The sequence below is a fragment of the Ciconia boyciana genome, chromosome 5 (assembly GCF_034638445.1).
Source record: "Ciconia boyciana chromosome 5, ASM3463844v1, whole genome shotgun sequence".
NCBI classification, from domain to species: Eukaryota; Metazoa; Chordata; class Aves; order Ciconiiformes; family Ciconiidae; genus Ciconia; species Ciconia boyciana.
In genome coordinates, this window is record NC_132938.1 from 11,119,702 (window position 1) to 11,143,261 (window position 23,560).

At 39.7% G+C, this 23,560-nt stretch overlaps 1 protein-coding gene across 4 annotated transcripts in view; it reads left to right on the forward strand.

The window, feature by feature from the left end:
• The window catches only part of RGS12 (regulator of G protein signaling 12), a 94,846-nt gene extending 78,295 nt beyond the window's left edge, over nucleotides 1–16,551 (forward strand). For all 4 annotated transcript variants that reach the window (XM_072862261.1, XM_072862262.1, XM_072862265.1 and 1 more), the window contains one exon: nucleotides 11,076–16,551. In XM_072862261.1, coding sequence (XP_072718362.1) covers nucleotides 11,076–11,440 — 365 coding nt within the window. In that variant the 3' untranslated portion in view covers nucleotides 11,441–16,551. The remainder of the gene's footprint in view (nucleotides 1–11,075) is intronic.
• The last annotated feature ends 7,009 nt before the right edge of the window (nucleotides 16,552–23,560 follow it).

Genomic DNA, 23,560 nt, shown 5'->3' on the forward strand with positions numbered 1-23,560 from the left:
ATGCAGACAAACCTTTAAAATACATTTGTATGCTATAATTATCTCATTCTTTACCCTAGGAGTACAAAACAGGATATCAGCATTTTGAGCTGCATAACACTGTTGCATTCCAGATTTTCTGATCCATTTGTCATAATGAGATACATGATTAGCATTTGGAAGTTTAAGTGCGTTAGCAGCAACCCTAATTATGTGTTGAAAATTGCAGTACTGTTTATGATTAAAATTTGAAATGGATAAACCTTAATTTAAAAAAATATTTCTCCAATAAATTAGATATTTGTGACTAAAAGTAAAAATGTTACAGTTTATTTTTAACCCATACTTTGCTACACAGAGAAATAAGTTGCATCTGTGACACTTTCTCCCAGAATATTCACATGTGAAGTAGCTCTTTCTATTAGATAATTTTAAAGAAAATATGTAACGTTTTTTAGGATGTAAGTTTCATGGTCTAGCAATATCACAGAGCAATATTAGCCCAAGGCTGAAGTATGAAGGCCAAGTTCTTTATAAACACGGACTCTAATAATAATTGCTATTACCAGAAACAAAAGTTTGAAGACAATGGGTGTTGTGACATTGACATTTTACAGTCATTGTACTGTACATTTTATTGTAAAATATAAGAAGAGGTATCTATGTGCTACATTTATTTTTGATGTTTTACAAACATATGGTGCCATAATTTGTATGATCACATTTCTTTGTGATGTGGGAATATACATTTTAATTATTTATCTTTTTACACAGAGTATTTGATACTGTTCTTTATCTGTATGGTTGATGATTTGTAAATACTTCTTTGGTTGTTGGATGCTTATAAATGGCAATGCAAATTATTTCAACCTCTTGGTATTTTAAAAACAAATTCCTTTATTAGTAGTATTTGAGAAATGTTCTATAAGCGCTACCACTTAATTTCTGAAACTGAGTATTGAACAGACTTGTAACCAGTGCCTACAAAGAACAAAACCACAAAATGTGCTTCAGACATATTGATGTGTATATGCATAGATTCGTGTTGGTGTCTTTCTGATAATATGACAAGTGTACAACATAGGTATCAATTGCATATTTTTCAGTGAGAACTGTTAAAAAGACCATTTGCACTTAAAAAAACCTTCATGAATTTACAGTATTTTAATGCATGCCATACATTTCTGTGTAACCACTGAACTGTAGCTTTCCCTTTTCCCACTTTCTACTTTTTACTTTGTAGAAATCTTTGTGTAGTTTTCACATGTATTTTGTATCTTTTGTTCTCTCAGGAGTAATAAATTCTAGACCTAGTTACACAAACTCGTTTTAAGCTTTGATTTTCTTCATTATTTAAAAACAGTTCTTTCAGTCCTGGATTAAGAATTTTGATTGAAATTATCTTCTAATAACAAACAGATTAATAGATATGAACTAGCAATTACCATGAGACAAAGTTGACAAACGTTATATTTGTTAATAATCTAGATATCAAAGGGCAAATGCTGTCTTGAGATGCTGATGGGTCACATGTGAAATCCATAGCATTGACATGTGCACCAGAAGGCAGAGAAGACAGGAAATTTCTTTTAAATGAGTCAAACAGGAACTCCTGAAAGGAGAGTCTCTTCTGTCTTTGGGTTCTTGGGCTAAACTTTATATTCATTACTTTCCTTCTTATTTTAAACTAAAGCAATTCTTCCCTGGTCTTTAAGAAATGAGCTGGTGATCTCAGTTCATTTGATGTGGAGTAACCAATATAACAACCTCTTTATTTGTTAGTCTTGGGTAAGAAATGAAGGGTTGGATGGGTGCTGGAGACCGCACTACCCTTTTCGTTCTTAGAGATGGGTCCTACATAACAGTGCTGTGAAGCCTAATTAAAAAAAAAACAACCCAAAACTGCAGAGAGGTTTCTGGTGCTGTTACCTAGGTCGTCTTGTGTTCTGGGGGCTGAAAACGTAATTTTTCCAAAAGTCACTGTGTTCCCGTGTAGTCATGGGCCTCTATGAGAGAAAACGAAGCAGTTGAAAGGCCAGTAGCAGTTCCATTTTTTAAATTATTCAGACTTTTCCACAACAAATAACTTAATATCCTACATATTGAATTTTTTTTTTTTTTACAGATTTTAATTTTCATGTAGTCGAACTGGTCTACTCTACTTTCACTGGTGATTGTGTTTTATTTTTCTATCATAGTCACCTATGAGAGACCTTTAAGTAATCAAATACAATAATTTTTCAAAACTAAAATCTTAGTTTCTCTTTGTGACAAACCAGATTTTATCTGTTTTTTTTGAGGAATAACAAAAATCTAAAAAAGTTGTAAAACACCTTCCTTTTTGGCTGCAACCTGATTGCATACACTAACTCTATTCTACACTCCTCTCACAGTACACTACTATTTTATGGGAACTGTATTCTACAAAAGAGTGGTGATTTTATGGAAAAAGTGTGGGCTGAAACAAGACTTTTCTATTTTCATGATTTCATGGAGTTTGCATGGAAAGACTATTCAATGATGTACAGTAATTATAATAAAGACTGCTGGAAACTATCTCCAGTCAATAATCGATATTTCAAAGGACTAAATCATTAATAATGGTTGCTTTTTAAGTGCTTTAATGGTTCTCCATATCTATCAATGGAAAATGCATTTCTGATTGGTTTGTTGAACTAAAATGTTGGGATAAAAAGAAAAATAATTACTACATAATTTAAAGTGGTCTATAATCTTGGTTTCAAATTGGTATAGAGGCAAATGACATGTATGCTTACACTATGCCTTGGGCTTTTATACATTGGGTTTATATATGCTGGGAAAAGGGCTGTGGGGGATGAAGTAGTCCCTCACGTTCTGCAGGGGGCAATTCTCTACCTGCAGGCTAATGTAGCAAAGCCAGGCCAATATCCATCCCTGTAATGGGTAACTCTTGAGGTTTTTTTTTCATTTGAAGGTCTAGAAAGCAAAATATGAATAATGGAAAACAGCAAAATGAGGTTTGCATCGCTCGGAACTTTTGAGACAAAAACAGATCTTCAAACACAGATCTTAACTTTCTTAATTAAATGAAACGTGTGTATACTGTAGTAATATTTAGCTGTGAAGTCCATCTCAAATCAGTTTGCAATACAAGAATCATTAGTGATTCTAGTTGCGTTACTCATCAAGAAGAAAATGTCTTTATTTTTGAATAAGCCTACTAGTTCTGGCAAATTTCCCACTTTAAAAATCAGGGGTTTCTGGAATCTGAACACTAATCCTGAAATGCACTTACTTCATGTGACTACATATAATGGTGGCGGTACCCATCTGTGGAAGAAATAACTTAATTATTGTGTGGTGTAATTGGCTTGAGGTGATGCATTCATTTTTGAAAGTGTTAAAATACTGATTTAATCTCTGATTTTGTTTTTTTTAGGTTTTTTTCTTCTTAAATTGCATGGTATAGTCTAGGTACTTTGGATGTTGTCCAGGTTTTCCTAGGGGGTTAGGCACATTCATTACCCAAGTGAAAAATAGCTGTCATGAGGAGAGGCAATCTTTCGAACCTTTAGTCCCTGCACAAGCTGTGAATATCAGGCCAGAGGCCTTGTACTAGATTGATTATTCAGTGATATTCCACTGGGGCCATTGAGTTGTTCACTGTGATTGTTGCCTCTACTACAAAGTAGGTGGGCATTTAGTCTTCATAGCAATTGGGTTTTTTCAGGGATTACCATTTCATCCTTAGGACAATTTGCAGCAATCCATACTGAGGGTGCCCAGTCTGTATATTTGATTCCATCAAATTGTTCTTCCTTTTTTGGTTTTTTTTTTGCATTTAGGATGAGAAATGTTCTTAAAATGAATTTACATTTACAGTCAATGGAATTATTGCCTACCAAGTAAGAAGGTATTTTTTTGACTAGACGTATAGACTGGATCCAGCAATTCAGTCGAATAAAGACTTTATTCAAAACTCTGTTTTAACAGGTTAAGGTAGAGAACCAGCTAGGGAAAATAAAAGCATGATGAACTCGCTGGAATTATACTTGACTAATAAGGCTATGGAAGATAAAGGGTGAATTTAGACTATATAAACAGTTACTTAATTTGTTCTGAAGATACCGCTTTGTTTCTGAAATAGATGGGCAATGGTATCCTCAAAATAGATTTGCTTCTTTTCTTACTGGAAAGAATTCTTTCAGAATTGGGATAGTTAGTGCCAGTGCTAGGATTTTTTTGCTTTGAAAGATAAATTATGCAGAAATAAAATGCCCGGTGAACTCTCAGAGCCTGGGGCTGGCTATTGTTCCCAAAGACAAAAAAAAAAATTCCCAACTGGTCTTTTTTGTTATTCACAGAAAGGACGCAGTATGCTGCAACCAAGGAATAGAGATCAGATAATATCAGAACTATTTCTGTGACTTTCACATTTTGGCTACTAAACTTTTCAGTTATAAGGGTAAGGAATTCCAAGTGCAATAAACTGTGTGATAGTTAAGGAGATTAAAAATGATCACGCATATGTCTTCAAAAAATCAAAATAAACCTTCATTTTTGTAATAAATTCTATAATATTTTATGTAATTAGTATTTTACTTATTCCCTTAATTCACGTGGCATATTTTAGAGAAAATCCAGCGGTGTTTCCTATGTAAATCAAGATAGCTACATAAATTAACACATAAATAAAAATTTAAGAAAAGGAAGGGATTATGACTAAAAGATGTAACAATAACGTTAATCATTATTTTTAACAAAGGCTGTTGTCCTGCAGTTAATTATATCCTTACCGGCTCTGTGTAATTTTATAGAAGACAATTGGATTCTGGATCAATATGAAGAAGTACTCGTGGGGATCCAGTAATACTAAGGCCAGAATCTGTTAATCTTCTTTTAATCAGAGCATGATTAAATTGGAGAATTACATGTAGCACATGACCGAGATCAATAATAAACAAAGGAGAAGGAGAGTGATGTTAAGAGTAGACAACCGGGAAGCGAGGAAGGCCTTGAGGGATAATTATTTGAAAAGTATGCTTATTTCAATCAAACAGCAAGATACGCATTTTAGAGAGAATTACAAATTTTATTACTGACTAGATAAAATGTTAGAAAAATTACAACTGCTCTTAGAACCAAATGTACACAGGCTAAAACCAGATCTACTCAAACACATGACTTCACGTTTGGTCGATGAAATGAACTTAGTTGAATTATTAGTTGAAATGTAACTGGTAGCTCTGCTAAACCACATTTTAGAATTTCTTAATTGAAAGATAACATAATGAATGGCAGATTAAATTAAAACTGATTCAAGTAATTCAACCCACTATTTCCCAACATATGACTCTCCGCAATAATTAATCCTGCTGTTACTGAATACTGACGGGAAAGCAGAACCTATGTTAACAATAAATGCTAGAAGGTCAGACTGAGGGCTGAATGCCTTTAGACTGTTGCAGAGATGTTTTGTCACGCCTATTGTGTGGAAAGTATTCAAAAATTATTTTGATTTTACCAGTGGAGAAACAGCAAGTTTAAGCAAATTGCCCAGCGTTATTGAGGGCATGCGTGTCACTTTGGGTTAGAATTCAGAATTTCTTATTTTATTTCTTCTCAGACTGTTCCTGGCTTTTAAATGATGTTGTGCACAGTTTCCTTCAGCAGCTGTTGTAGCCATGTATATAAAAGGTCACTGCCTGCAGCAAACACAGTTTGCAGTGCTTCCTTTTTTGATGATATATGCCACTGGTGAGCAGGAGTAGTCATACCAGCTCCTTCTTCTACGTAATATTCAGAATTTGACTTTCCAAATAATATTTTGGGCTTTGTTCTTCTTGCGAATGCTTTTGAGATGAGCGCAATGAAAGAATTTCTATCTATCTGCCCTGTGTTTCTAAACTTAATGCTGCAAATGTGTTCCAGAAATTCCTAGAACAAAAGTAAACAGACTGATAATGCAGGGTATTGCTGCTTTGTAGAATAGTGCATTTCCTAGCTTGATGCCCTCATTGTGATTGAGTCAGATTTCAAGGCCCTGAGCGTATGCCACAGTTGGTGTTTCATCATGCAAGTGAAATGCAGCTTATAAAGTCAAATTTCCTTTGAAAAGCTTTAGCATAAACTGTAGGTAGGGACCTTTTATTAAATCCTCTTTCTCCTCGGTGTTATATCAGTTAAGAGATAAAAGGAAGGAAACTTTTGAAGGGAATTTAACCTGCAGAATTCTAAATCTTAAATATAAAGTATCCTTTTCCTTTTGGAAGCATAAATCACTGCAAACTTAAAAATACATGGTTACAGTTACAGTACTAACAGTACATCAGGCAGTGTGGAAGTCATTTATCCACCACTTAAAAGAATCCACATCTGGGAAGCCTAAAATTTTGAAGTACCATTTCACAACAGTTTAGGACAGGAAAGGAGAATTGTCTTTCCCAGAGCGAAACTGCCAGATTACATGTATCTTAAGGAAAAAGAGTTACTCGTACTGAAATATTTCCAGGACATCGAAGTGAACACCACTGCAGAAGTGACCATTGCAAAGCTCCTTTTTTATAGTTTCGTGTAAAAAAAAAATGCTCTCTCAGCCAGCATGTTATCACGTTAGGACAGGCTGTTGTATGGAATCAGAGATGAAAACAGTATCTACCCAATCTCCTGCATTAAAGAACACACCAGTCTATGAATCTGGGGACTGAAAATGACTGATTGCATTTGGAGGTGCTATATGCCAGTAAATAACCAATTCCAGGAGTTGTTCCTGAAAACTTTGGTGATTTCTTTTCACAAGAGTTATAAGTATTATGAAATACTTCAAACAGATTCTTATCTGTTGTAAGTCAGCACAAAATCATTAAACTGGAGCTCATTCTTTTTAACTGCATATCTGATCCTCTCTGACATTAGAAGTTGGGATCAACGGTGTAGAAGTCAGCAGAGTATTCTGGTTATCTTTCAGTAGAACTGAGAGCCATCTAAATAGTAAATGGTTTTGACAAGAACAGAAGGATTTTAGCGAAGGTAGAATGCTAAGTCAAACGAATCTACATGGAAGAGGTGTCTGTCTATATGGAAATGGTGTTGTGAAAATTATGGAATTGAATTTAATAGTCTGTCATATATGAAATCCACTAAATATGGACTTTCAAATACAGAGCTCATCTATTACAGTGAAACTTAATAAATGTCTACTTGCTTTTATAAAAAAAGATACTTCTGGTGTGAATGGAACTATATCGAGTATTGATCACTTAAAAATAAAGGTGCTGATTTCAGATCAGATCTAAATTATGCCTTAACAAGTTAATCATAACTAAAATTAGCACACTGAAAATACTTGGATCTAATAATTATGGTATAGAAATAATATCATTGCAAGATGTGGTGGGTGGACCTTTAAATCCCAAGCATCTGCATTGAGTTATGGTTATTTGTTCCTATCATCTACATTTGACAGTTAGTGCTGTTCCTGAAATTTCCAGGTATTTTTTGTAACCTCATCTTTGCCTGGAATTTGGCCAAATGTTCCCTTGGTCCTAAACTACTTGGAAGAGAATGTCTTCCAATATCTTGCTTAGATCTTGCTTAGAGCTTGAGGAATATTTTATACAGAAGAATACAAATTCCCTTTGTCTTCCTCTGTAAAGACACTTTTCCATAATCATACTGTTAAATTCAGAGAGCTTGAGAATAATACACAAAATCAAAATTTCAGAAAAAGAGAAATATTGGTAAAGGAAATCTGATCAGCCAGAACACTGCCTGATCGTTTACCTTTTGAAAAATGCAGACCGGTACACCTAGCCTTCTAAGCAGTCATTTAGCTGTGAGTCTGTAAAATAGCAGATCTCCAGTTTAAAGACAGAAAATGACATGCATCATCCCATCTTTAAACCAGCTGGACCGTATTAATGGAATCAGATGCACAAGAAAATTCCCTTAGAGCTGCGTGGAATGCTTAGCAGGGGAGCCGAAGATTACCTATAGGCATGATTATGCTATTCTGGTCTGTTTGGAAATTAATCTGTGCCAGCTACTGCTCTAAGCACTGGCTTCCTTTCCCTTCTGAAGTTAGGTAGGACATTTGACAGATTAGACTCAGGGAAATGTAATATCATTCCTGACGTGCTTTATGGAAGGCAAAGCAATCTGCAGAGATACCGGTGGAGGTTTCCGTCACTTCAGTGCAAGAATATGTGAAGAGAAATTTTATCTGTGAAAGCTCTCTGCACCTTAGATGGTGCCCTGCATAGCTAAGTTTGCTCAGGTATTTGTTATTCAAAAAGAGCATATGAGGAGGAGACCAGTGCAGAAGTGTTGTAGGCATCATTTAAGCCTCATTATAAGCTCCACTGAGTACATGCAAATCTTGAGTCTATTTTAAAACTTGCAGGATACATTTATACACAAACTGGTTTTGGGACTCTCTCCTGTTATTTGTGCTAAATAGCCTTGCTTCATAAATGCTTTGTTTTTAAAAATGAGAAAAAAAAAGTACATTAAAATATTTTTCCTGTGTAGCGCTGCTCTTGAAATCGTCTTCCTGTTTGGTGTAGATGAGCCAACATCTTTTCTACCCTGCCAGGAAAAGAGGAATCACCTTCACAGTATCATCCCTTAGTAATTCCATATTCTTTTGAACCAGTACTTTACATAAGACCTTCTCTGTTCCTGTCCTGCCTCTAGTAGTAATTTATTAGATGCTTCAGCGGGATTGCTCCTGAGCAGGGCATTAATAGAAAAAGCTGCCCATATTACGGATTTATTCCTCTTCAGATGGGCTTGTGTCCTGTGAAGCCCAAGAGCTAAGACTGACCTTATTTCTGCTTTGTTCCTATTAGACAATTTGCAAGCGCAGTTGCTTCGTGTGGTGACTCAGTGATGCCATAATTCCAAGACTTAATGGCATTTCTTATATGTAGCTGTAGAAAGACTTAGCAACCAAACAAATACAGCAATCCTTACACCTTCCATAGAATTCCTCAGCAGGAGTTTCCAGCTCTTTCATCTCTTCTACCCTGTTAATGCAGGCTGTAACTTTTGACTGTGGAAAGTGTTTCAGCTTAGCTCAAGTCAACAGAGCTATAAGACCTTACACCACCATCAAAGTTGTTTCTTTACATTACATTTAGTAGAAGGATGTATTCTCAATATTAGGACAACTGGGTGACTCATGCTCTGTCAATGCAAACTGTTTGGTGTAATTTATCGTTAGTACGGCTTTTTTGAAATTAGTATCTTTTAAACCAACATGAAAGGAGAATCAGAGATCTTCCTCAAAGGACATAGAATAGTAGATTAAAAAGGTCAAGAGTACAATTCAGTACATTCATGTTAAGACAAACATTTTAGAATAGAAGAATAGCATTTTACACCACAGCCATGCAAACAGCAGTTAAAATTAAGCCAATGTTCGGCTGCAGTAGGAAGATGTAAAAATGAAGCGTAATATAGTCCCATTAAATGTTAGCTGTAGTTTAGTAGGCTGGAGTCGTGCTGGGCTAACAGGGCTGAGAAAGCTTTCTGCCTTCGCTCTGCTATTGCTCAGCTGATTTGTTTGGAGTTTGATCTAATTCCTCTGGATGTGAAAAAAGGCAACCGTTACTGATGTGGAATATCTACATTATTAATGTGGGGCTGCACTGTAGCTAAAGCACTAAAATAATATTGCACTACTTAGAATTTTAACTTATTTTCATTAAATAGAAAGCTTTAACCCTTGAGCAGACCCTGGAGTGATTTGATTGAAACAGTATAAAATTGCTTTTTTTTTGTCCTTTTCATTTGCATTTTCCCCTTCTTCATATCAAAAAGTTCTTGATTACAATGATTATACATTGAAATTTATTTTTCTTGCAAAAAACACTGTACACATCACTTTATGGAACAAATGCAAATAAAAGATTTCAAAGCCAGCTATGGGATTTGTGTGGCTAAATCTGCTAGTCAGACACTTGTGTGTACTGCGGCAAAAAGTTTAAAAATGGTTTAGGTAAGGCATGTTGGACAAGATGCTGTCTTTTAAAAGACCAGCTGGTATATATGGGAAAAAGAAATTAACTGTGAAATGGAAGCCCTTACTCATGTCTGCCTTTGTGCCTTAAAAGTTTTTCTATTTTTTTCTTGGATATCAGTTGGTCTAATAAAAGCAGTTCTCTCTCCCTGCAAATTTTACCCCTTTTTATATCATTATGGTGGGGGCACCTCAAGTACTGAAATCATGTTGATAACCATGGTGCAAATAATGAAATCAACTCATTCTTCATCCTTCCTTTCTTGTTGCCTGTTGAAACACGCAAAACAGCTTTATCTGCATTTGCTTTAACAAGTGCCTAGCAGTTTACAGTGTCACACCTAATGCAAAACCAGCTTTTGGGGAGCTCAAGGTTTTAATCTAGGATTAACTTGGGATAGTAATGACTTTGTATAAGTAGTTCTAGAGAATAAGCCCGAATCCTAACAATTGTCATTTTAGAAGCACTGTGCCAAAAAGAAACTTCTAGGTTAAAAAAATCACACATAACAAGGTGTTTCTTGAATGTTTAAAGCCTTCAGCAGATTAAGTTATTTCTTCTTGTCCTGTAAACCGTGGCCCATAATTGCTCGGTTGCAGTTCAGAACAGTGAACTGCAACTTCAAATCATCCTTTCTTAGTCTGCTAGAGGATTAATCTCTAGCCAAGTAAAAATAATATCTCAGCAGGGATCTGCTATTGGAGGCCAGTTCAAGTCAAGGAACATCTCCTGTTCTGCACCAGTGGAAGCTCTGTATTCTCCTCCTTCACCTTTGGGTTTGCTGCTGTGAGAGTTTTTGTTCTAGAGGTGTACAAATTTATACTAAGTAGTTATTTTTAATGGACTCTTTTTAAAACTCTGCAAAATGCTAAATTAAGACAGACACATATTAACATTTTACATTAATCTTTGAGATCTACTGTTTAGTTACGTACTTGATACATCAATAAATTTCTTTGATGGGGCAGAGGAATATCCCAGATGACTATCTACCATTAGGACCTCAGAGGTTGCAATATTGAAAACTGCTAAAACCAGAAGATACATAACTCTCCTGTTTTGTGTTTTTTTTGTTTTTAATTCTTCTGTTAGGTGCAAACCAAAGAAAGAAAAAAGATTCACAAGGGAATTCAGGAAACTCTTGTGAGCAAACCTCTCACAAAGTGAAGAGCAGCAGAAGCTTTAATCCGCCTGGTGTGAGAGAGAACCCTGGTACAGAGCTCCCTGTAAACAGGATAATCGATGTGGACGGAGTGAAACTGGAAGACACTGGCATATGCTCCTGTGATGATTCTGAAGGGAACCTCAGCTTTGAAGGTTACATCTCTGAACTGAGATCTTGCCAAGGGCGGATGAGGACTGGAGTTTATAGGACATCGGACCTTCCATCTCTGATTACTGTCAAGAGTGAGAAGAATAAGGGCGTTGAGAATCAGTATAAAGCTACTTTTGTTTAAATCTCTGTTTTTAATTAAGAGTTCTGGTATTTTTGCTTGGCATCAGCAGCAATGGAGATATGCCTTAGAGACATATTTCTGCAAGTTATAAGTTGTTTTCAGTACCCGTTGCCTTCAACGAGCCTTCCAGACTGTCTCTTCTGATATGAGTTAGAACCCGTAGAATGAAAAAATAGTATTTCAATGAAAGTATTGAGCTATTTGTTTTTGTTCTATATCTATCATTTCTATATCCTTTTCCCTGGGATGATTCCATTGCACAGTGCAATTAAAATTATTATTTCCACCCCTACCCTTCTTGTCTTTAATAAAGACAAACTCACTTTAAATTCCCCTATCCAAACTTTTTATTTAAGATAATTTCACTTTAATATTCTAATGTTTTTTCCTGGTCTGCAGGATTCCCTGTGTGTCCGTAGACTTTTGAAGTGGAAGTAAAATCAGTTACTGGTGTAAAAAGATAAGGATTATTTTCTTAATATCTTCCTGTCTGTCTCATAACATTTGGGAAGAGGTCCAGGTAGAATTCAGTCTTGTCTAATGCATTGCCTGGATGGATATATGCAGTAAGACCGTTGTTATACAAGCAGTAAGAAGCAAAAAAAAAAAGCTGTGAATTTCCTGTGCTGGGAATAATAGCTGCTCCCGTAGCCAACACTGGTGACGTTTCCATACCAGAAATGTATATACTAATTACATAGTGGTGGGAGGGTCACCCAGGTCCCTCCTCATCACTGCTCTTGGTGGCTTTTAGCTTTGGGGGAAGGGAGATCTTGTTATTGCTCTTTCAATAAGTGGTTAAGTACCCTTTATTCTTCTTGTTGATTCTAGTTTCAGTTAACCTTCTAGCCTTGGGTGGAGTTTTGAGAAAGAAAAGATACTTAATACTACCAAACACGTTGCTTTTGCCACCCACTCCTTTTCCTCCTATCCCATTTCTTCAGAAGAGGTTGTGAGTCTGGGCAAGCAAAAGGGTACATGGCAAAATGAGAGCGTTGGACCTCTGCTCATCAATGTGAAACAATATTGAGTGTATATATTGAGACCTTCTGGTGGTTCACTGCTTTGAAACTATTGTGAGACTCAAATGTCATATTGCATAGCTCCTAGACTGCTGATCCACACAGGCAGTAAGTCTAAAGCATTACAGTAATTATTCACTAACTTTTTCTTTGGTTCTTCTTACTAAAGTCTACCAAGGATTGTGAATTTTCTGAATAGCTGAGAATACGGGAGGCAATAACTCAGTTTCTTAAACTCAAATCTGTAAAATGAGAAAGAGGTTCATGTGATTTTATACAAGTAAAGTAAGATTCCTAAAGCTTAAGAGTTATACATCGAATAGACCAGTGATATAAATGGACACAGCAACCCATTAGCTTTAATACTTTAATTCTTTTCTACTGATAAGTGATTTTGCTCTTGATATTGAGGAAAACACTTGTTAACGTTAGGCTCAACTCAGTGTGTGACTGAATGAGGATATATGCTATGACAATAGCTGTTCTTTTAAAAACTTTCAAGATTAAAACCAATTTGAGAGTGCTGCTAAAATCATAGTGGTGTAACGATACTAGAGACTTGGGGAAACACCGCAGGCAGCAACTGAGATCAGAACTAGGAGTGAGCAAACAGGCTTGGAAACTGATGTAAGTGGGTACCACACTGCAATGGACTGCGCTGTTAAATACAGCCATAGCATGGTGTGTGCAGTCTGACTTTGCAAGCACTCAGACTATACCCGTGCTGAGGATAAAGGGGGAAAGCTTCTATACTGATCCATAGTATATGTTGTTTTGTATTGTACTATATATCACCTGTGTGGGACACAACGTAACAAAACAGTCAGAGCCCAATGATGTGAAAATAATTATCTCTGTATTTTTAAAGTGGTTTTCCCATGTTGGGTTTTTTTGTTTTGTTTTTTTTTTTTGGTAGTGTTTTGCTAATAATTGCCCAGGATAGGATATTTCTTTGCACAGATAAATGGCCACAATTTTTTCCTATCTTCTGGAAAATTAATAGCAATGTCTAATCAAGACAAACATTACACCAGTCAAACTCAAGAGAGGGCTTTCTGACCTGTGATACCCTTTGCACTTTTTGTGTGTCTTGGAGAATGAAATCCTAACATCATACAGGTAAAAGCTTGAAATTCAAATACAGTCATTACAGTCTTTATTAATCTCTAACCAGTATTTTAGATGAAACAAGCTTGCTTCTCTTACATTGTGCAAGTGCGCTTAAGTGACTTTTAGTGAGCAGTAAGGAATTCTTCAGCTGGAAAAAGAGACAGCTGAGGGGAGATACAACAAAGTCTGAAAAACCTTGAGTGCCATGGGAAGGGTGGATAGGGATTGACTATCACACTCTTTTGTAATACAAGAATTAGGGGCCATCAGGTGAAGCTAGTAGAAGCCAGGTTCAAATCAAAGAGCTGGTTCTTCACCTTCTCCTGTTTTCTTTCCACGAGCTGCTGTGCTCAGAAAAAAAGCAAACAAACCCACTGCTTTTAAATTCTGAGTGCAGCAAACTGGATTTGGCTGTGTCAAGGATTCAAAGGGAATTTGACAGCATGGGAGAGTCAAGCCGTGTGCAGGAAAATGAAGGATGTGAAAGAACAGAGTTTGCTTTAACATAGGGAAAAATCTTGGCACAATGCCTGGAAATCCTGTAAACAAAGGGACATGGGAGAAACCATTCCTCCCCACGCTGCACTGTTATGCCAGATATTGGCATATCGTTTAAAAGAATGACTTAGCTAGGACTCGTGGAAATTCATTCCTTAGACTTAGAAATAATATTAGCTCTCCCATTCAATACCTGGCAGAATATAAAAGCTAAACCTGCTGGAATCAGTTGCCACAGATCATGGAGTTAATAAAAATGAATGTGGACAGCCTGTCTCTGGCTGATGTTTTCCAAGATTTTACTAAGGATGTTGTCCAGTTTTAATTACTGTGTGACTTCAAAATTATAATATGATTTTAAGTTGCCTCATTATACTGTGATTTCCACTACTAATGAAATCTACTTGCAATTAAAAAAGCAGCCCGATTGAAGAGCTGCTTTGAGAGCTTAATCCTTTATCTTGCCAGCTAGTTCCTAAAGATAAGCAGATTTTATGTGGCTTTATTTCTCTTTTACTTTTCCCAGTTTTCCCCCGTTGAAACTCTGCTTGTACAGAGAGTTACTCTTATGTCTCCTTAATCCCATGATGATAAAGAAAAGGGAAATTCGGTCTCCCCATCCTCTTCCATGGAGGAGGGAGATCCACCGACCTGTGTCAATACTCAAACCTGAAACTGTAACAATCAGTGATACAAAAAACCCCAACAATTAGCAAATCCTGCAGCATTCTAAATCTTATTTAATATACCAGTTCTCTCATATTTCACTTGTTGTCATGGTATCTGATTTTCAAATGGTAGTGGTTTCAGCCTCATAGTCCCTGCAACGGTCACAGTTTTGTTGTTTTTTTTTGTTTTAAAGTCTCTGTGAAGAATAAGACATATACATGTAGGCAAACTTGCAAAGGGACTTCCCCCTTAGGATTACTCTAGCAGCGTGCCTTGTCAACAAATTTGTGATATAACACACATGCAAAATAAACCACTGTGCAAATTAGCTCTAGGGGACTGCATGACAAATAACCAATGTTTTTTTGAAGGCACATAAACAGGCTTTGCAAAGAGACTTTGCAAGAGATTTACTGCTCTGTGGGAAGGAGCCAATACCTGACTGTACCACATCCTTTCTCATGCCCCTGAAAGTCTTCTGGGGGCTATTGAGTGTCTTCCAAGGATGCTGGGTCCTTCATGCACTACTTCTCTGCCCGAAAGTTTGGTCTGTTTTCTTGCCTTTGCTGTAGCATGTATTGTGTTATTCCTCCTTCTATTCTGATGCTGGAATTTACTGTTCTTAACAGAAAACTGTAAAAAGACGTGGCTCAGCCGGTAGCCTCCTTACCTAGTTGGAGTAGAGATAATCAGGACTTATGAGCTTATTTTGATTTTTTGCAAGTAGCCTGATTTTCGCCACAAAACTGAAATCCTTGCCAGTAGTTGTTTCTCAGTAGTAGTGCTGCCGCTCATCCCAGGCATCTCTGACACAGTATCGATAGTGAATGTTCTCATTTAAAATGGTCTCTCCTAAGGTAGTCTGCAGCTGGGAAACCAGGCGAGTGTGTGGTAGTGTGCTGTGGCATCCGTGATGCGAACACCCGGAGGCATCTTTTCACAATTTCTCAATGATTTCGAAAAGTTTCCAAAGGCTCAGTTAGACAAAGGCCGTGGCCCAACGGCAGGTCCTTATCAAGAAGTGTGAGAAGCCAAAACCGTTGCAGGTCCAAGCCACTCCTCCTAACTCTCAACCTCAGCTCATTGTGTTGGGTTTAGAAACGACCGTATTTTCTGCATCAACAGGCAGATTTCCAAGCTTTGTGGGAATGTAGCAAAGCCGTGTGACAACAGTGTTGCTCTGTGGAAAGTGTGGGTGTTTACCCTGCAGCAAAAACAAGTGGCACTTCCAAATACTTCTCTCAGCCTGTGCTCTTGGAACAGCACCCCAACTTTAGCATCGTAGAGTCAGGGTAATGAACAACTGGGAGATTTGTGAACTCTAATCCAATGCCAATTAAAACACAGGAGAAACTTCCATTGATCTTGCTGAAATATTTCCTTGCTGTAGACCAACTGTCACTTTCAGCCAGGTTACTCTTGATTTTTTTCAGAAGACCTTTGTCTGCTGAGAAGCGCTGGATGATCAGGTGTCTGCAAATCTTGCCTGCATTACTCAAAATGTTAGCAAATCCAATATGTTACAAATGAACCAACATGTTTTCTGAATTGTTTGTGTGGAAGATAAGGAAAGAAAATTGTTTATATTTTTTCATCCCAAGTGATCATTCTGTTGTACAGTCTAAAAATGTTGTTGTACAGAATTTGATTTGTGTTCTTGTTTTATTTGTGGTTTTGTCTTTAGACTTCTATATGACTTTGTAATATGAAAACGCACATTGGATTTATTTCTCATGCCTTGTATCCCCAAAGTATTGAGAAATCCTGTACCGTACAATAACGTTTATAGAATCTTAAGTGTGTCAAACTCATTTAAAATGTTAATTGTGTATGTAGTGAGTAAATAATTTATACCACTGGAACTGATAATGTTTCATTGATATCTAATTTCAGTGTAGGGAAAAGATGTGAAAAAGGTTTTTTCAGTTATTCTGGGACCTGCTGCCATTTGGACAACACAGCTTCAATGGAAGTATGAGACAGTGTGAAACTAGCCTGCATTTTATTAGATTTTGCAAAGATGTCTTCTTAAACCTAGCTTACATAAAGAAATTCCTTTAAAGAGGATTGTTAAGAATTTCTGCCAAATATTTATATACCTTAAAAATAGCTCACCCTCTGGAATTTAATAATAGTGGGTTAGGTTTTTAGCCTTTAATTAATTCCTTTTGCTGTATTCTAGCAACACAAAGGGATTGCAAACCTGAGGTAAGGCAGTAGCTGAATGTTTTCCAGGTACAGTGTAATCCTTCTCTGGCTTCCCTTCTACACAGTCTTGGTGGCTTGTCTAGCTCTGTGGTTTCCGAGTGGACAGACGCACCAGAACTGCTCTGCCCTTGCAGCAGGCACTGCCAAAACGTAGAAATGCTCTGTCTACCAGAGAGCAAGGGTGGCACAAACTGGGGGCCCCAATAGATCAGTGTCCGTGTACACCAACCTGAATCCGTCACACGATGCTCCTTAAATGCTTTCCTTCTCATTCACCATCCTCTTTGCTTGTGCTTTGAACACTCTGTGCCAGGGCAAGGGGCAATGCAGAAGTTTGAGTGCCAATAGTAGAAAAATAACAATGGATGGGAACGGGATGAAACGTAACTCTTCCAATTCCATGCCGACACTGTAGTACTCCCCACAATAATCTTGTACCAGTTTCCAGCGATGATGCTGAAGCCCACTCCTGCAGGTACACAGAGCTGCAAAGCCACTAGAGCATTTCCAAGCCCCCATAGCCTGCATCAAGCTGCAGGGTGAGTACTGTAAAGACCGCTCACCTACCTCACTGGAGAAGGCCCTGAAGTCCAAGTTTGGGAAGTGTATTCTTAAATACCTTGTGTCTGCTTTGCCAGGATGCACCAACCTATACCTTGTTCTCATTCTCTACCTGCAAAGATCTGCTCACAATCTCAAAATGGTATATAACTTAGTTATTGTACAGCTTCAAGCCTCAATTCCAGAGCAGGCTGATAAAGAAATGAAAGGCCAGCTAGAAGTTAATCTAATTAAAGCTAATCCTCTTGGAGTGGCATAATCTTAAATTAGGGCACAAAAATGAAACTAATGCCTCTCCCTCTTTCTGTGAGAGATAACTGGGGTCTTTCTTAACAATTCGAGTCTCTCCTGGAAAGATGAAACCGTGTGATGAGGGGAAACTACCCCTTAATTACTATTCTCGCTCCTTTATAGACTTGCACAAGCATCCTTTTCAGTAATTATTTGCCAGTATTTGCCAGTATACCAACAACATGAACTCAAATACCAACAATTATCTATGTAACTTCAACCTCTTCCATGCTTTAAAAATTTCCAGAGTCAATACTATGGCCAAGATGAAGCCAGGCTGAGATCAGCCCCCTGTATGCAAAGCAGTTAGCTGAAACTTGTTTGCAACCAGGAGATAATCGGTGATGGTGGGCACATATCTCTGACCTTGTCCTTGCTCATTTGGGCGTTGAATAAAACGTGTGTGCGTGTGTATTAGAGAATCCAGAACAACACATGCTGCAACTTCACTCCCTGGCGAGAGGGTGAAGGCACAAACAGGCAGATGTTCATCTTCCTGTTGGAAGGTGCTGGATGGCTAAGCACGCGCCATCGGACTTACACCACCTCCATCTCCTGGAGAATGCTGGTTGTCCCATTGCGTCTTGCCTGTTTGTTTTATGCTCTTGTGGGAAAGGGACAGATACAGAGGTATGAGATTTTGCTGCCATTCATTGCAATGACATTAGCTTATACCATGAAAGGACCCACTCTGCGGTGCCGTGAGATGTAATTTTCCTTGCTGGGCAACCGCGTAGTTAACAGGATGGGGCCTTGTGTGAGCAAAAGAAGTCCAGTTTAATTCAAAACAGACTTAACAAAGCTGATCTGAAAGTCACGATTTCTCCTTTAGGTGATCCTGGCTGTGATCTTCGTGCCTAACTTTAGGTGTCTACTCCAAAGCTGCCTTTGTATCCTAAACACGGGTGTTACTCTACATATTTGTTAGAGATATAGTTAGTACTGTCCATGGATATAAAGAATCATTTGTTTCATCCTTGAGTTGAAACATACTTTTGGACAGGTGACTCGTACCTTAAATTTCGCTCTTCTGCATTTTCTAGGTCTCCGTTGCTTAGGCTGGAAGCCTTGATACCTATCTCAGATGTAAATACATATGCAGCAGGTCCCTGAAGCTAGGTGGGGTGACTCTGATCTGCCAGTTTCTCCTGATGTGTGAACAATGTAAGTCAATGACAGCTCAGATTGTTTCTGCAGCAATTACACAGAGCAGCAATTACATTTCTGCAGCAATTACAAGGAGTGGCACTGGAGGTACAGGGAAATGAGGGGGGGGAAAGAGAGAGAAGGAAATACAGAGAGGGTATTGGCCAGGTTATGAAATCTTTAGCCTAAGCCTGTTCTTGAGGCCAGCAGTGAGGCAGCAAGTGGTTCACAAATAACTTCTGAGGTCAGATTTGTGCAGCGGGGAGAGGGCTGCTCACCAGGAGGGACCCCAGTTTCTTCTTGGTACACCTCTGCCTGCCTTACTTTGGGGATTATGGGAAAAAGGCCCTTTAGGTTTTGTTAGGGACAGAATCCCTGTTGATTTGGTGACAAAACTGTGCAGCAGTCTCCAACAGGATGAGACTGCGGACAGGCGAGAGCAGAGGGAGCTAATGGAGAAGAGGAGGCCGTGAGTAGCGGGGCTTCTGTATGCAGTGAGAGAGGAGCCCTGGTTGAGGGGCACCCATCTCCCTCCCTCCAGGAGGCAAGCTTATCTCTCTGCCTACCCCTTATGTTTACCCACTCTCCCAAACGCACCCCGAGGCGTAGGACTGATGTCCAAGGGTCGGGCTCCTGCCTAGGAAGAAGCGCTCGGCAGCAGGGAGACGGAGGGCAGAACCCGGGGAGAAAGGCAGTGGGAGTAGGAGGCAGGAGGGGAAAAGGGATAAAGGAGATTTGTGTCTGATGGGGAAAGAAATTGCAATTTATTGCTGTCCTAACAGCCGACTGCTTGAATGGAATGACACCTGCCCATGGGGAAAGGTTAGAAATACCCTCTGGGGACAGTCCCTTAGACGTTTGCCACCAGATTTGTAATGCAAAAACCCAAGAAAGCCTAGGCAAACACTATGCCAGATTAACAGGTTGAAAATACAGATTGATAAATCCAAGGAGAGTATCCTTATGATGACACTGCAAAATCCAGTGTCCAGTGCAAAACCCTGCTGGCCCTGGGCAGCTGCCGCAGTGACACTGTGTGACAGGAGTGCTCCCTGCACAGGGCGCAGATTTAGCGCAGGGCACCTCATTGTGAGGCTTCCCCTGGTCACCACGGCCAAAAGGCTGATCAACAGGGGCCACCTGGCACTTCAACCCTTGGCATATGAGTTATCTGCAAAGCAGAAAGGGAATGTTTAATAAGACATGTGGTTTCCATACATATATATATGGAAAAAATTATAAATGATACAGGTTTCCATACAGGATATTATTAGGGCTGCAATCAGAATAATTAGAACACTGTTTGTGAACACTGCTCTCCACCCTGCCGTGGGAAATAACCCAAAGCTGAGGCAGGCTGTGGGGCTGGCATCCTTCCCGTGGGGCTGTCTCTTCCACGTTAGTGCTCTTTCCCACTTCGAAAGGGAAGGCTTCATCTGCCTTCAGCTGCAGCAGTGGAGCCACCTTCCCTCACACATGCCTGACTTATAGACCATTTTAAAGTATGCCATGGGGGCGTCTAATATGCTAATGAAGAAAGTGGGTGGAATAGCAGGAATTTGAGCACAGCTAAAAATGTACGTGCCTAACAATTGCAAATCAGCCTGTGCTGAAGTTACCTAAATGGGTTGGCATCGGTGGAAGGTGGGTGCCTCTACACCTCTTCTTGTCAGTTTTCAGTGAGTACACGGCTAAAAAAAAATCATACGCCTCTGTATATGGGCCTACTGTTTCAGCCAGGGTTATAGGCAAAGGTTTATATCAAACTCCTTGAAAAATACAGTTACCTACTTTCCACTCTTATTCATATACAGTAGGAGGAACAGTCTCTTCATGCAAACACATCCCAGACTGGTTGCAGGCATAGTATTTTAGGTATGTCATGACATCTGGGTGTATGAACAGAACTAAGTATCATCTTGAAATGGACTTCTAAAATCTTGGCGAGTTTTTGCAACTAGATCCATAGCTGGGGTATATAAACAAAAGTTCCATATATTGTGGCTTGTAGCAAAGCCTTAAATCACTCACAGATTTGTGTGATTAGGGGTATAAAATCACAGTCTGGTTTTCTTTCTGCAACTCAAGCCCAGCTCTTCCATTGCTACTTTTATATGATTTGATTTTTTCAGATCAGAACTAAAGTTTTTTGGATGCATTAAAGAAACATTTGTAAGCACAGCTGCAGGTAAAGGTTTTTTAAATATATACCTGCAACTGCAGTAGCTGAATCTGGCTAAAAATGTGATTTCACAGAGAAGAAAGCATGAAGCCATTACAAAATCACTGCACACAAAGGTGATCAACCGAAAAGAGAGAAATCGCAGGCAATATTGTCTGATACCGCATCCTGCCAAGGCAAAGCCACCCATGCCAATGGGAAAAAGGATCCAGGAGATCGTGCTCACAGAGTTGCAGCCTGATCAGTATGTTATATGCCTCTTTGGGAAAGTAAATGTTAGCAGGAGAGACTGGTGTGGGAATGGATGAAACGGGGCTACAGCTGCAGGGCAAGTACAAAAAAATGGGGACAGTCTTCCTAGGAGTGCTGAAACCAGAGGAGGGCATGCCCCGGGTGCTTGCTGCTGCTGCAGAGAGCCCGTTTGAAAGGCTGCACCTTCTGGGTGCTGCGCGGCCGAGGGTCTCGTGCCTGCTCCTGCCAGATGCAGGTGATGAGGAAAGGCTGCGAAGCTCTGGGCTAGGGAAGGGACATGAATACAAGAACCCTCTGACTGGGCAGGGACTCACAAGGTCCGATTGATTGATACTTTTAGCTGAAGGTAGGTATAGCTCTGAGCTCTGACCAGGCGGTGGGGGAAGGGAAGATGCTAGTGGAGAGCAAGACCAAAGAGGCCATGTCTGCGGGGCGGCAGTGAGATAAGGGGTAGAAGTGGCAGATGTGGGGTTTGGTGAAGAGTGATGTTTAATGAAAACATGCCAACGCCAACTGGAGGAACCATGGGAGAAAATTCAGGAGTCCAGGGGCAGGTCCATCTCCATGGGGAGCTGTGATGGTAGCGTGAAGGTCTGCAGAGCTGCCAAAGGAGTGCCCCAAGCCCTGAAGAAGGCAGAGGCGAGAGGAAGAACTGATAATGCAATGAGATCGGCTCGTGCATGGAAGGAAGATGTTCACTCCGCTGCCGTGTGCTGGGGAGGCAGTGCAGGCTGCTGGCAAGGTCATGGTCCAGGATGGGACATCCACAGGCAGCATGTCAGTGAGGGATGAGGGAGGTGAGGGAGTGAGATGAAAAAAATATGATCGGTTTGAGAACAGTTTCAGTCCCTGGAGAGAAGAGAAAGGAAATCAATGCAGAAAACCCCAGAGCTGTGAGCTCACGGGTGAGGGAAGCCAGGAGAGCTGCTAGAGGTGCTGGAGGAGCGTGGGAGGTGAGAGGAGTGAGGAGGAGTAAACATTTGGGTGAAGGCGTATCTTTCTGTCCCAGGATTATCTGCTAAAGTGCAGCAGTGCCAAATCCATGTTTGCTGGATCCCAGCTGCCCAGCAACCAGCCTTTTGCAGCTGCGCTTTTACCAGCCTCGCTGCCTCGAGGAGAGGGGAGGATGGTTTGTAAAAGGATTTCTTTGCTCTGTTATGGTGTGGCAGAGGTTATGCATGGCTTGGGGACTGCAAATGTTACCAGCAAAATCTAGTGCAGGAGAGGATGAACCGGGACTCCAGTCCTCTCAGAAAGCCAAAACCGTGTCTATTTTTTTCCCTGGGGTTTCTGAAGCTCTCAGGGAGAGGAGGGGGTGACACCCAGAGGTGTTTGCAGTTGCAATGTGGTTATGTGGAAAGCTGGGTGCTACACTGTTTAAGGTCCTTGTGAATAACTCAACTTTTCAGTTTGATTTGAGCCAAAGCTTTTCTTTTTTTTGCTGAAATAAGCAAACAAGTGACGTGATTTCAGCTTTCTTCCTTTGCATGAGGCGTTAGCAAGAGGAGCGCAATGGCTTTTCTCTAGGCACCACTCCAGAACAGAGAAGAGGAGGTGGAGGCTCACTTCTTGCCTAACAGTGAAGATGTTGGTTTTGGATGTGAGCGACCAGATTGAGGTTGCACCATTTCCCGAGGCAGGTCTGACCCACGCCCTCCTGCGTTTGGGGCAGCCCTGAGCAGTAGGTGTTAGAGGGAAGGGGAAGGCTCCCTCACGTGCTCCCAGTGTTGCTGCATTACCTTATTTTAAAATCTTTAAAAAGTCACTAGACTTGGAGCCCGTGAGTATTAGCCTCAGTTCTGGTGACTGGGATATTCATTACGTAACGGGGACAGCTGAATTTTGTTAACGGCTCCCAGGACCAGGGGATGGGAATGATTTCAAGCAACAGAGATGAAGGGAAACCCATCTGACAGTGACACTAAGGTCTGCAGCATGGTTTGCAGGTCCCCCAGAGGAAAAGAAAAGAGAGTCGGGAGGGTTTGTATGCCAGTCCCACGTCAGCACTGAGTCCCTTGCTAGTACACCAGGAGCAGAATTGCCACACGTGATTGCTTGCATCCTACCCTCCTTGAAAGGCAAATTTAAAGTTGTATTTTTCATGCTAGAAATACTTCTAATTACTTCCAATTCACATGCACTCATCAGGTTGTATAAACATCTTGGACACAGCACACTTGC